We start from the raw sequence: 14,769 nt of genomic DNA on the forward strand, positions 1-14,769 counted from the left end.
TTTGCTCCTATTAGCTTTTAGCTACTTTTCTGCTTCTTTAGCTTTAACAACTCATCTTCATCTTTTTCAGCAAACAACATTTACTTTGCATTTACTCGGAAAATGACATATCTCTTTTTTTTGTTTTGTTTTCATCCATCCATAACTGAGAACACAACCCTCTTCATCATGATGTAACACTGTAAATGTTGCATAACTCAAACTCAAATATTAATCTTTAATGTTGGCACAATTTAACACAATAATAAAACATTTCAAACACTTAATATTCTTAGTTTTAAAAACTGATTCTTTGTCAGCCTGGAACTATAAGTATTTGATGTTCAGAAGCTTTGTAGAGCATTCTTATAACAAGTATTGGAAATCATCTGCAGCTCTGCGTGATTCTCTCCAGCTTCAGCCCTCTGCTCACTGCTGCATGATCCTAACCAGATTAAACTGCAGTTATATAATCTGACAGAGAGAAGGATGAACATTTCTGCTCGGAAAAGTCAGATGCAGTGAACAAAACGAACATCTGCAGCAGAAGCGAGCCCGCTCCCTGTCTAGACTGTCAAAGAGATGCAGAATCTGCAGCTTTCTGCATCCGCCCGTCCTCCTGCTCTGCTCTGTGCTACATGAGTCACGTGCCTGAGGACAGAGCAGCACTGCAGACACACACACACACACACTCTGCAATGACACAGCTTCTTTTGCTCCAGTTAACTTGAGTGTCACAGATTTCTGTGGATCCCTTTTTGCCACCACCCTGCAGAACAAACTGTTCCACCACAGGAGGAAGCTGAGATTTCTCCCATCTTTAGAAATTATGAGGAATTTTCACAGAATTCTCATCAGAAGGAGAGACGCGGTTAACGACATGGTTATTCAGTCAATCTAAATCTTGACTGAATAATAAAAAAAAAAAAAAAAACGCTTAAATTCGACAGTTTTTTTCTTTATTCTGTTGAATGAATGATTAAATTCAGGCTCAGATCGTGCTTTTCAGAGGATTTTCTCTGTAGCAGCCCAGACGAGATGAAAGCTCAGACTCATCTTTTACATTGCTGTTTGTGGACACGTGCTTCATTTACAAACTAACCTGACGACTTGACTTTAATATAAATTACTCATTTTATATATCGAGCAAGACACAAATAATGATTTATTTGGTTTTGGATGGCGTTTTGAAGCTTTGTGGTCCTGATTTCTTTCCACACACAGTCGTTTGCGATTGTTCAAATGAAAATCAATAAAAGATTATCGTGCACAGAGGACAAAACCACAGTTTAATGTGATTAAAGCCATGCAGGTAACATGATTTAGAGCTGTATCCTGCTGTGTGTCGTGCAAACCTCGTTAGTGACGTGTGCGCTCAGCTGCAGATGGAAACATCGACCCTCTTCACTCCACCAAACATCTCCTCCTCCTGCTCCTCTAATCCATATTTTAAGACTATGTGTTAGTGTCACTGTTTACCTTTACCACCAAAGCGTCCATTTTTACCTCCATCATTCTTGCATCACCTCCTCCTGCGCGAGTTTCACACATGGAGCTGCAGAACTACAAGTTTAATGCTTTTTGTTTTTTTTTTAATCAGAGTTGGTGAAAATCATTAAGCAGCATTGATGAGGGAAGAGGTTAGGGTGGGACAGCAAGTTGCTGCAGTGTCAACTTTAACCCCACCACTCCCTGCTCCCCCACACCTCCCCTCTCCACCCATCTGCTTTCTTCACGTTTCACCTTTCCATCGACTCCTGCATGTTTTGTTTCAATCGCTGTGAGACTTTTGAAGTTTCCGTGTGATGTCAGAGACAGCAGACTGCAGGCGGCGAGCAGAACCCCCTCCTACCCTGCTCGGCCATCACCCCCCCCCCTCCCCCATCCCTTCCCTGCCTCTCAGGTGGTAACCTTGAGATGTGACGCAGTCTCTGCTTGAGCTAATATTAAAACCACAGGAGACACCAGTTTGCATTTTTACAGCTAAATTAGCCGTTTTTGCTCATATCTGAAAACGGTCTGTCCACGGAGTCATGTCTGACACAAACATTCAACTTTAGCTCACATAGCTGACATTTTGCACGACAAAAAAACATTTTCCTGCTTCACAGATTCTGGACAGGCGATAAAAAGCCTCTTCAGCATCCCTCTGTCCTCATCTCATTTCTTCATTTACATTTTTCCCCACCCAACCCAAGCCAGTTCTCTGTCTCATAGTGTCCACTTTATTTCCATTCTTTCCATTCATCACTTTTTCAGCTCCCACTCCCTCTGCCCTGCAGCAGAATCCCACTCTCTTCCTCCTTCTTGTGCTTCTCTCACCCTTTTGGACCCCCACAGAACCCCACACCAACAGCGCATGAACTACAGGAGACGTTTGCACACCAAACCTGACAAATCTTTTTCTTGCATCTCCATACACAGATGCTGCTACATACCTACATACATCACCCCCTCCTTAGTTTTGGCTGCTGCCTCCTCCATGCCTGCTTTAGTCTTCTCTGCGGCGGCCACCACCCCCTCCTTGGCCATGGAGAATCCTTTCATCAGTACATCCATGGTGTGCGATAGAACAGCTGCTCCGAACGGGCCTGGCTGGTGTTTTACTGTGAGGGTGCAGAGGAGATGATGGGAGATGTCACAGCGTGTGCGCCTGAGGATGAGAGTGTTTTAGCTCCGCCTCTTGTTGGCGCTACAGCAGAGCGACGCACAGCAGGGCCACAGCAGGCAGACTGAAGGAAGAGGGGAGGAGGAAACACTGACCAACGACACGGAGGGAGGAGGCGGAGGAGAGAGGGATGGATGCTGCAGCATTTTAAAGTCACGCAGTATTCTCAGCCAGCCTCCATCATTCCTTCATCCTTTCCTGTTTGAGACCTCCAGAGGCCGAGTCTGCAAACAGAATTACATAACCAGTCAGGCTCCAGCAGAGAAGAGGATTTCATTTTTTTTTTAATGTCATACAGCTGATGAAATCTGTCATGTAATTTAAATAGTTTGGCCAAAAGATGGGATTTTGTTGTCTAAAATATGATCTATGGTTCACTTAGATACAATCATGGAAATGTTGTGCATTGTTTACACGTGGCTTATTACTGTGCAAGACTTTTGACTATCCGGGGGAACAAAGAGAGATCTGCAGCCATTTTGCTGTCGTGAGCAGATGGAAAACGCTTCGTCATCTCCACCTGAATGAGTCACAACCTCCTCCTCCTCTGTTCCACCCTGACGTGCTGACTCGACAACAAAGCAGCTCTGTGATGACACTGATGCAACAATATAATTTGCCCTCATCTGAATTAAGGCTAACCCTGACATAGCTGCATTTTCTGACTGATGATGTGATTTCTAAAGTCTCTCTGCCTTCCTAATATGAGTTTAGCATTACTTGAAGGGACACATATCACCCGCCTCATTTCATGTCAAACATTTAGACTAATTTGAAGCTATTTTTGACAAACCTAAAAATAAATTGTTGCATGCAGTCTCATGAAAAGTCCAGAGTGGTGAGAGTATGTGCTGTAAATGACTCTCCTCTGCTACAACACCTGTTTTTTTTTTAATCAAAACTCAGGTATTGCTAGTTTTATTATGGCTATGCTGCTTGAAAAATGAGTCCATGCATTTATTACAACCCGGCTGGACTACTGTAACTCACTTTATGCTGGGGTCAGTCAGGTCACTCTCTCACGTCTCGTCCAAAATGCTGCAGCTCATCTACTAACAGGAACTCACAGGTTTGAGCACATTACTCCAGCTCTGTCCTCTCTTCACTGGCTTCCTGTGCATGTCAGAGCTGATTTTAAGATTCTTCTGCTGACATTTAAGTGCGATAATGGCCTCGCACCCTCATACCTCTCCGACCTCCTTCATCCTTATACTCCTTCTCGGGCCTTGAGATCATCAGACCAGCTGCTTTTGGCCGTACCAAAAACCAGCTGAAGCTCAGAGGAGATCGGGCGTTTTCAGTCATGGGCCCTAAACTCTGGAACAATCTGCCCATCAACATTGGACAGGCCACCTCAGTCTCTATTTTTATATCTCTCCTCAAAACACACCTGTACTCATTGGCATTTAACACAATGTGATCTCATTTGGTATTTCATTGTTGATGATTGTGTTCATCCATTTTGCCTTTACTCCCTGACATGTAACGCAGGGTGATTTGATTTAGTATTTCATTGTTTCTCATTATAGTTCATGTTTTTATGCTTTTACTCATGTTGCTGTAATATGTTGTTATTAATATTTGATGCTGTGATCTTTTTTGGTAAGCACATTGATAACAGTTACTTTTTTATATGTGCTATATAAATAAATGTGACTTGACTTGACTAATTTCAATTAGCTGTGGTGAGCATCTTGAATCTTGGCTCCAAAAGTTGATCAGTTGTAGCTTTAATCGATTATTTCCTGAAAGTTTTGTAAAGTTAACAATAATAATAATATAATATAAACTTTATTGTCATTCAGAATTGCACAGTGCACCATGCAAAACAGATTTTTTGTTTGTTTGTTTGTTTTATTCCTCCACAGCAGTGTAGGAGTACATAATTTACATGGCCTGAGTGTTTATGAACGTCTGTGTCTGTGTGTGTGTTTTCTGCTGTGGTCACTTCATTAGTGATCTGAGTTCAGCAGTCTATAGCTTGTGGGATGAGACTGAACCTGGTGGTTCTGGTCCTCAGACTGCGGTACCTCCTGCCTGAGGTCAACAGAGTAAACATTTCACATTATAGGTGCGAGTTGTCTCTTTTGATTTTACTGGCTCTGGTCTGAGACCAATGTCCTGGATGGATGGGTGGGGTGTCTTGATGATCTTCTCCACCATTCTCACCACCTGTTGGTTAAATTAATTATCTTTTCATAATCTTTTTACATAAATAATCCAGTCTGAGGATACGAAGAGTTAACACACAGGCTTACATGGATGTTATATTGAAGCTCCGGTCGTGAGGTCAGCGTCTAAAGACAGGCTTTTTAGAAAGATCATCAGACAGAGGTGAGGTCAAGATGGCCTCTGCTTTCCAGCTTACAGACAACGGAGGAGGCGTCAGCTGTTATATTATCTGCAGGCGCAGTTCATTAGGCGCCTACAGGCTCCTCTCTGAGTCTCTTGACCTCACACACATGGTTCTACATTAATTTAACACTAGTAAGTGATAACATCCATGTTCCCCCGACACCACCCTCCTCAAATCCTTCCAGACGGCTTCATGGTGTTCTCCATGGTTCCTCTGCAGAATGTGGTGAGGACGTCGGGTGAGATGGAGAACGTGCAGACACGGCTGGTCTTTCTTCCCTACTAGGGTCAGTAAACAGCTGCTGTTTTAGATGTGCTTTATAAATAAATTTGACTTGACTTGACCCAGTATTTCTGGAGCTCTCCACCACCTCCACCTCTGTGTTGTTCATGAGCAGCGGCGTGTGATGTCGTTTTCTTGACGTCAGTAATGAGCTCTTTTGTTTTGTTGATATTCAGCTGATTTTCCCCCACACCAGTTCACAAGGTGTGCCACCTCTTCCCAATATGCCTGATCCTCGTTGTTGCTAGTCACGCCCACGACCGTGGTATCGTCGGCGTATTTGATGACGTGGTTCGTCTCAGACTGGTTCATGAGACATTTTACTAAAAGACCGAGACGACTCAAAAAAATATATATTAATGGCTAAATTTTAAACAAAGATTTTATTTAATCTGTTAGCTTACAGAACATGTGTTGGGGACCACTTTCAGCTACTGTCATGAGTTATAGCTGTTTTTACGTTTTTTTTTTTTTTTAAATTCAGTTGGTTCATTTCACAACACGTCACTTATCTTTGTAGATTTAAGAAAACATTTATTCACATTGATATCAGTACATTCTGAGTGCATTTTTACATACTGTACTTGTGCATGTAGATAAATAGTGTGTTTCTCTTGACGTCACATGCTCACATGCTCATTTAGGTTGAAAATTTAAATACATTTGTGATTTCTGAAGGAGCAAAACAACTATCAAACAACGACAACAAAAATAAACATTTTTGTGGTTTCCTCTTATTTTTTGTACATTTTAGAGACAAAGAGCTCAAATAATCAGGAAACAAACCAGAAAAAATATGTGAGATCAGATCATAACAGCAGACAAATATATTTGACACTTAAAGCAGTCTCATACTAACACGTAATATTGTTTTCTATTATTCTAGACTACAATAACATCTCACATTCCCGAGGAGTTTCCTCCTCCTTTTGCTCATTTTTCTCCATAATCCATCCCTACTTCCTGTAAACTCCTTTGTTTTTGCCCGTGTTTACATGTCCTCGTCTTTCTGTCACTCTTCCACGCCGCATGTTTCTGTCTCCTCTTTACTCCTGGATGTTGAGGATCTGTGCGGACAACCCGTGGTGCCAGTTCCTCAGCTTGGCAAACCGCGGCCCTTTGACCTCGGACTCAAACTTCTCCCTGATGGTGAGGATGACAAGATAAGGCTGCTGCGTCCAACAAAATGCTTTCATCTGATGCCACTTTTATCTCTGGACTACGGTGGCCGTGAGGTGTAAATGAATAACATTTCCAAAAACAGAATAAAAAAAATAAAAAAAACCACAACAAAAACCACAAAAACACAACAACATTTGAAAAAAACAGAAGTACATTAAGACAAAGTGGAAGTGGCCAGAATCACATAAAAAAAAACTGAATTACATTTGGGAAGGGGAAAAAAAATGAAATTCCATTTGAAAAAACAGAACTACATAAAGCCAAAGTGGCAGTGGCCAAAGTGGAAATGGCTGGAATCACATTTGAAAAAAACAAAACAGAATTACATTTGAAAAAATTTGAATTACATTAAGCCAAAAATGGAAGTGGCCAAAGCAGAAGTGGCTGAAATCACATTTGAAAAAACAGAAGTACATTTGAAAAAAAAAAAAAAGGAATTATTCTTGAAAAAAATGGAATTATATCAAGCCAAAGTGGAAGTGGCCAAAGTGGAAGTGGCCAAAGTGGAAGTGGCCAAAGCGGAAGTGGCCGGAATCACATTTGAAAAAATGGAATTACCTTTGAAAAACGTTAAATTATATTTGGGAAAAACAAAAAACAAAAATACATTTAAAAAAATGTAATGATTAAATGTAATAAACAAATAACTTAATAAAGTTAAAAAATAAAACACTATAAACAAACCCCACTACTTCCGCTTTGGCTTAATGTAATTCCGTTTTTTCAAATGTAATTCTGTTTTCTTTAAATGTAATTCCGGCCACTTCCACTTTGGCCACTTCCACTTTGGCCACTTCCACTTTGGCCACTTCCACTTTGGCTTAATGTAATTCAGTTTTTTTCCTAATGTAATTCCATTTTTTTCAAATGTAATTCTGTTTTTTCAAATGTTGTTCATTTACACCTCACGGCCACCGTACTGTACTGTACAGTCAATATGAAGATAAAAACAGGAGCTAAATTTATCACAAAGACAGAAACACAAATCTGACTTTGTTCAGAGTTAGATTTAAGTTGCCTTTAAAGCTCACCAGAGGACACGCCATCAAAGAGTGATGCATCAGTCTTTTTCTTTCCTTAAAGTGTGAATGTAGCATTGTTCTCTGAAATCTGCTTCTGCCGCTTGCCCTATTTTTGTCTTCTTTTAAACTTTTAGCAAGTGTCTATGATGATTGTTGACTCTTATTCTTTTATTTATTTCTTTTAAGATCACCCTTACCTTGATCTCTGCAGTGCTTCCTCATCTGGATCTTGCACTGCATAGACAAAAATGCACAATAAAGATTTGCTTTTGAAGGAGTTTTGAGGTATATCAGACAGTAAGGACAGAACAGAATAAACAGAAGGCTCTGAGCTACTGACGGTATTCCGTGCCGGTGATATGAGCCAGCATCCTGAAGCTTTTGGACTGCAGGTTGGCAGCCCGGCGAGCCCACTCAGACATGTCCTGGGTTGTGTCTCCTGGCCTGATCACCGCCTGGTACACCGGAGAGGCACAGTCCACCACGGGCTCTTTGACGGGCAGAACACTGCAGGGTGGAGAGTACACTTAGACCTCAGATCGTGTGATATTTACTTTATTTAAACTGATAAACTTTACATAAACACAATGCACCAACTAAGCTTTTATCAACTAAACATAGATAAATTTATTTTAGATTTAGATTATTTCAGAGCATGTGGAACTCCTTCTCTATTCACTCCTCTGTGCGTGCAGATGGGCAGAGCGTGGAGGAGGTGGTGATTTTACTGGTTTTAATGTGATAAATGAGTGAATCTGTGTTTAATTTGTGTTTTTATCTGTCCTGCCTTCCTCAGTGTTTCTTCCCTCATGTTGCCAGCTCCTGTCTCACCTGTCCTCCATCCCAACCTCCCCATGGTGTTCATCGTTGTGCCTCGTTAGTGTTCTCTATAAGTTCTGTGTCAGTTTGTTTCGCCTCCGTTTGTGGATTGTCCCCCGAAGACATCGTGCTCTGTTTTCCTCCGCGTCTCCTTATTCATGCCCAAATTTAGTTTTACTGACACGTCAGCCTTTTTGTTTATTTAAGTAAATATTATTCTTTATTAAATATTATTCTTTATTTTCATCCTGAGTTCCCTGGATACTGTCTGCACAATGGGTACAAAACCACACATAAGATGGCCAAATTGAAGTTAATGAGTTATTCTGCAAAAAAATATCTATAAAATCTAAATTATGAGTGGAGTTTGTTGATCCCTAGATACCCCAGTACAGGGGTCTGGACCGGCCTAACTTTCCAACCTCCTACGTCCTGACATCAGTCTATAGGGGGGTCCAATCCTGGTCCCCGCGGGCATGTTTGACGTGTCTTCCTGAGGACAACATGTGCCACACTGCACCATAAAACAAACGTATTGCTATTAAAATGCTATTTGCAATAAATTTGCCAAAGTAAATTTAGACTGAAATTAGTTTGGAAGTTAAATTATCATAGTTTGGTTGATGCCTTCTTTTTCCATTAGTTTTGCTTTATTTCGTCAAACTGGAAACTGTTTTTCGGATACAGTAAAACTTTGTTAAATGTAAGAGATTTCAAGTGCACAGTGTTTAAAGCAATGTGGTGTGACTGGATGGCGCTCTTCCAGTTCAAGGAGGGTTAGAAAGTGAGACAATAAAAAGAGACGCAGCTTTACTTACGCCAAAGGAGATCCGGCCTCCTCGCTGAGGTCAGGTTCAGGAGGGAAGGATGAGGAGGGATGGGTGGAGGGCAGTGCAGGTGTGGTTGGTTGGTTGGATGGAATGAACAGAGGAAAATGGGTGAAAGGCACAGACAACAACGAAAAACCCAAACCTACATTACTGTAGATATCAGCATAAAGGCCGTTTTATACATTCTGTGTTTTATTTCCCTCCTGCAGGTTTCATACTTTCAACTAATAGAAATTGGTTTAGAGACAGAGCTGCGTCACAGATCGTTCCTCCTAGTGCTGCAGAGAAAGTCCTGCTGTGAGGCAGAAGGTGAAAGCACCCAATAGAAGCAGTTTTATGAAATAAAAACAGATGGTGAGAATAAGCGTGTGTGCTTAATTAAGTGAATTATGAAAAGGTTCCTCTAGAGTCTGGAAGCACTTCATATTATGGATTAATTATTATATTTTTTGGACAATAAATCATGGACATTTATTCAGTTCTAAACATGTATTTGTGTATAATATGGACTTTTTGAGATGAGCCCAGAAGCTGCACTACATTTGGCTTTAAAGGGCCAGTTCACCCAAACAGAAAAAGATGAAAAAATACTATTCTTAGATATAGTTAGATTGATAAATTGGATTTTTTAAAAACTTTTGTCAATTTTTTGGTGAAATTATTAATAGATCCCTTCTTTATTAATTTTATTTTTTTTAAATTAATTTTATTCTTGATTTGACTCAGTGTTTGTAGTTTTCTTTAGGCATCATAACTACATGTTCAGACTCAGAAAAGCCCAGTTTACCTTTATTTACAGGTAACCTCTGCTTTGAATTTGGGGTTTTAAAACTTCACGAATGCCGGTAAGTCATGGAAAGCATGTTGACTGGGATCATAAAAACAATAAGCTGATATAACCGTGTATAAATAACAAATGCTACTTTCACCTGCCTTAAAAATACAAAACATAGTTCTTAAAAATCTATTTTTCGTTTACTTCTGTTTTGTTATTTTGAGTGAGCTGACTGGATGTAACGAACTACCAAGCGAACCTATAAAGACAAGTAAAATAAAATTGGATGGGGAGTTTTATGTTTTTTTTTTAAGCTGTGTGATCTCACCCGTCATGTCCTTTGGCCTGTGATTGTCCTGCGATGGCGTCCATGATGGCGTCCTGTGAGTACATGCTGATGGGTGTGTTGTACTGGGCGTGAACAATGGTGGCCTTTCCTCCTGGACCCCTCACCTCAATGGGTTTGTGGGTGGAGAGGGCTGAGTCTTTCAAAGCTATGGGGTTGAAACTGGGGGTGTACTCCACACTGTCAGAGCAGGCAGCGAGAAGGGGGTGTCAGATCAGAGGGTCAGAAGGGGTGCACGAGGTTACGTGGACACAAAAGAAAAAAACACCAAAATACAAAACCAAAATTATTGTTTTAATTAAGTTAATAATCAACAGGGTCATTATTAGACTTTTAAATCACAACTCAATGTTTAGCCCACTAATGATAAAATACAAATTTTGGCTTGGGAACACAAATTAAAGCTAACATGCAAGTCCACAGATTATCCCAACACACTAAAGTAAACAGATCATTAATATTCAGAAAAATCATTAACACACAAACATGTTAAATGATGTCTCACACATTACAGCCAAGCATAGAAGAGCTGTGGTCCTTGTTAGTACTTAACACTTTTATGTTAAGTAAAAGTTTATTAAATGACACTGATGCAGTCATTAAACTCTGATGGTATAATCTCACTGGGCAGCTACTGGAGGCTCGTCGGCAACTCAAAACTCAACTTTTTGAGAAAACATGCTGATTTTTATATTGCTGTCTCGCTGAATTCTGAAGGTTTGTGGCAATATTTTCCCAGTCAAGACACGGTTGAATAGCATGCTCACCAGTGCGCTTCACACAGCAATGAAAAGGTATGCCATGTTTATGAAAAATAGTGGGCCTAGCAGGTATAAAGAAAAGAGAAGAGGACCGAAGATGGACCCCTGCGGTACGCCCCACCGAAGAGCTGTCAATGTTGAACTAAAATCCTTGATGTTGACACAAAGGTTCTGTCAGAGATGTAGGATATAAACCATTTGAGGGCTGACCCTGTGATGCCCACCCACTGCTCCAGCCTAGAAATGATCTCATGGTCGATGGTGTTAAAAGCAGATGTAAGGTCCAATAGGACAAGAAGCACAGAACCACCTGCATCCGTGGCTAGGAAATTATTATTAAAAACCCTTCAATAGAGCAGTCTCGGTGCTGTGGAGAGATTTGAAGCCTGATTGGAACATCTCCAAAATAGTGATCCTCCAAAAAAATGTTTTAATTGGAACTCAACTATTGTTTCTAGTAGTTTGAAACGAATGGGAGTCTGGAGACGGGCCTAAAGTTGGACCAAAGCAGACTGAACTAGGTAAAATGGCTTTCTCTTACTCTGCTCTTGTAAACTTGAATTCCTTCCAAAAAGATCTGAAGCTGTCGACCTTGACCACTCTTAAGGGATTTTAAACAACTAAGTTAACTTGCAAAAACCAACGCAAACATGCTCCTGTTTAGTATTTTATATTGCTTTTTAATGTAGATGCTTTTGTTTCGTTTTTTATATCGTTTCTTCTATTTACTTTTCATTTTTTATGTTTATATGATCGTCTATTGTTGTCTGTACCTCATCTGTGTTCTTTGTTTAAAACGGTTCTCTTGGAAATGAGTCCTTGTGACTCAGTGAAATTAACCCGTATAAATAAAGGTTGAATGAATTTTGAGACAATTTTGTCACCCATTATTTCAAACATAAGCCTAAGGAAGATGAAACCCATTGTTTGCCAACAAGTTGCCACCAGTTGAAGCCCAGTAAGATACAAGCTTGGGGCACAAAGTGCAGTTTGAGCTTGTGAGCTTAATTATTTTTTTAGCTGTAAACTGGAACCCAAATTAGTCGACCAGTTCAGTTGGTGCACCACCTGACTGTGCAGTGACAGAGGCTTGCAACCCTGACTCCTGCAGGTTCAAGTGTACAAATGCTGCTAACGAGTCAATTAAATATGATATGACAAACGACACTGTAAGTGCTGAGGTTACTTCATGCACAAGAAACGTAAGAAACGTAAAAACAAAGTGGTAGTACTGACTTTGCGGCTGTGTTGGCGATGACCTGGGACACAGAGATCAAAGGAGACAAAAGAGACGAGATTGTTGATACGTGGTAACATCTTGTATTTGTTGTGTAGGAAACTATTTAGTCTTCTGTATTCTCATGCACAAGAAGTCATTTATGATCCGTCTGATGTTTCCCTGCTCTCGTTTCATCCGGAGGAATGACTGACAAGAACAGGAGTGTTTCGTGACGCAGGAGGGGTGTGGGAGTCGCAACGACACATTTAGCACAGAACAGACAGAAATATACACAAACATAGCACAAACCACCAGATCCATTTATGTCAGAAGTGCAGATGCACACTGAATCACTGCAGGTGCGCTGGACTTTAGTGCTACCACTTTATAACAGCGTTTTACCACGAAGGGTGCCCAAGAAAGTGTCTCAGTCTGAGATTTGAAAAATCTTTTTTTTAACATGAAATATGTGAAACGTTCACATTTTGTGAGGTGAATGTTGAACTTGTGTTCACCCCCATTGTTCAATAAAATGTATCCAGCATGACTTAAATAGGACTTTATGGCAAATATACGGCATTAAAGTTGAATTTAGGTTCTATTTAGTGACATCTGCTTGAGGTCTGAGCAGCACGGTGGTGCAGTTGGTAGAGCTGTCGCCTCTCTGTATGAAGGTTTCCGGTTCAAAAACCGGCTGAAGACCTTTCTGGGTGGAGATTACATGTTCTCTCCGTGCACGCAGGGGTTTTCTCCGGGCACTCTAGTTTCCTCCCACAGACTAAAAACATGCATGTTAGGATGATTGAACTCTAAATTGTCCCTGGGTGTGTGTGTGTGAGAGAGTGACTGATTGTCTTTGTGTCCCTGTGATGGACTGGAGACCTGTCCAGGGTGTCCCCCGCCTCTTGCCCAGTGACTCGTGGACGAGGACACCAGTGACCCCCGTGACCCAGGAAGGAAGAAGCGGCTAAAGGTGATGGATGGATATTTAAGGTATACCAACCGCACAACAGACTGGTTCAGTCTCAATCAGCTTTTTATTGGAGTGGACATTTTGAAGACATCTGGGACAACAGTTTTATGAATCATTTCTGTATGAGAGCAACATTTTGAGACGTGTGGAAGATTCTAAATAAATAAATAGAAGACGATTTTTTCTGTAGTTGGTAGTCAACACTCTGCACATCAGGTTTGATGAAAAACAGTTTTTAAAGAACTCCAACTGGTTCTGGAGACAGTAGGTACTGTAAAGACATGTCCCATCCCACACACGGGACATCTCCTTATAGAATGGGAGCTCCCTAACTTAGCTTTGGCATTCAGGATGATGGTGTGTAACCAGAGCGGAAAGTTCCATGACCAGGTCCAACAGCTGCTCTGACCTACGTGTGTGTGTGTGTGTGTCCATGTTCTCTGTGCGGTGGGGCTGCTGGCAGGACTGAGATCATCGCTCTGTGTTCTGCTTGGAGCTTGTTTCCCGACACCTGATGTCCCATTGGCTGCCGCTGGAAAGCAGCTCGGCACCAGAGGGGAAACACATTAGCTGAGACCGATACGCGGATGTGATATGTCAAAGGTCTCACCCTTAATTAACCTTTTAAATGTATTTGATGGTGGGAGCTCCACTAATACCTGCAGTATGTCATCTCTCCATAGAGTCGTCTTTGTATTCTGTGTACTCTTCAATTTGTGACGTCAAATCTGTGGGAATGTGGACCGCATCGATGCCTGGTTTCATTTCATCATTTGGGAGTTCATTTTGCACGGATGTGTTTATGTAAGTGTTTTTAATGATTCTCAGCTACTACCACATCAACTTGCGTTAAGGTTCAATAGCTGTGGAAGTCACCTTCTGTTGAATTTACCCAAAAAGTTAAAGAACTTTCTATAACTTTACTGGTTTATGAGATATTTTGCAGCCAAACAGGGCTGACTCCACTGGTTATTACTAAACTTTTTTAAAGTTTAGATTTATGACAGTTTGGGAATAACTCAACTACAACCTCCACAGATTTGATCTCGGCATATATAAAACTAACTAAGATACAGTAATTGTTGTGTTTTTCTAAGACTTGAGTTGATTAACAAAAAATAATCAGCTGTGGATGGAATGGCATTTTCTGATAGTTTCATTAAAATCTATCAGACAAAATGGCACCAACAAAAAATATTGCCCACCTTCAACCTAAAGCGGAGGCAATAGGTGTAAAGCACAATATGCGTCTTTGAGTCTGATAAAGTTGATGTCTTTACAAAAAACATTGCAGTTTATTAAAAAGAATAATGGTCTTTCTTTTCAGACTGCATTACAGAACTGTCAGATCAAGTTTCTGTATCATTTTAAAACATAATAAATGATGTTTTTTCCTCCAACAGATCTATAATAATTTGATGTCAACAATTCAGAACATGTTAAACATCTGTTGACACCGGGAGTCACTTGTCACTTCAATAATGACTACTTTTAGCACTCAATATAGATTAAAAAAACCATATATATATATATATATATATATATATATATATATAT

General features: G+C 40.5%; 1 protein-coding gene across 1 annotated transcript in view; it reads right to left on the reverse strand.

Annotated features, from left to right (window-relative positions):
* Positions 1-5,685: 5,685 nt before the first annotated feature.
* The window catches only part of ldb3b (LIM domain binding 3b), a 14,099-nt gene continuing 5,015 nt past the window's right edge, over positions 5,686-14,769 (reverse strand). Inside the window, exons 4-9 of the mRNA XM_037691151.1 lie at positions 12,257-12,279; positions 10,242-10,439; positions 9,127-9,150; positions 7,830-7,996; positions 7,687-7,723; positions 5,686-6,428 (exon numbers count right to left, since the gene is read on the reverse strand). Coding sequence (XP_037547079.1) covers positions 6,332-6,428; positions 7,687-7,723; positions 7,830-7,996; positions 9,127-9,150; positions 10,242-10,439; positions 12,257-12,279 — 546 coding nt within the window. The 3' untranslated portion in view covers positions 5,686-6,331. The remainder of the gene's footprint in view (positions 6,429-7,686; positions 7,724-7,829; positions 7,997-9,126; positions 9,151-10,241; positions 10,440-12,256; positions 12,280-14,769) is intronic.

The sequence above is a fragment of the Nematolebias whitei genome, chromosome 17 (assembly GCF_014905685.2).
Source record: "Nematolebias whitei isolate Nwh7 chromosome 17, NemWhi1, whole genome shotgun sequence".
In the NCBI taxonomy this organism is placed as follows: domain Eukaryota; kingdom Metazoa; phylum Chordata; class Actinopteri; order Cyprinodontiformes; family Rivulidae; genus Nematolebias; species Nematolebias whitei.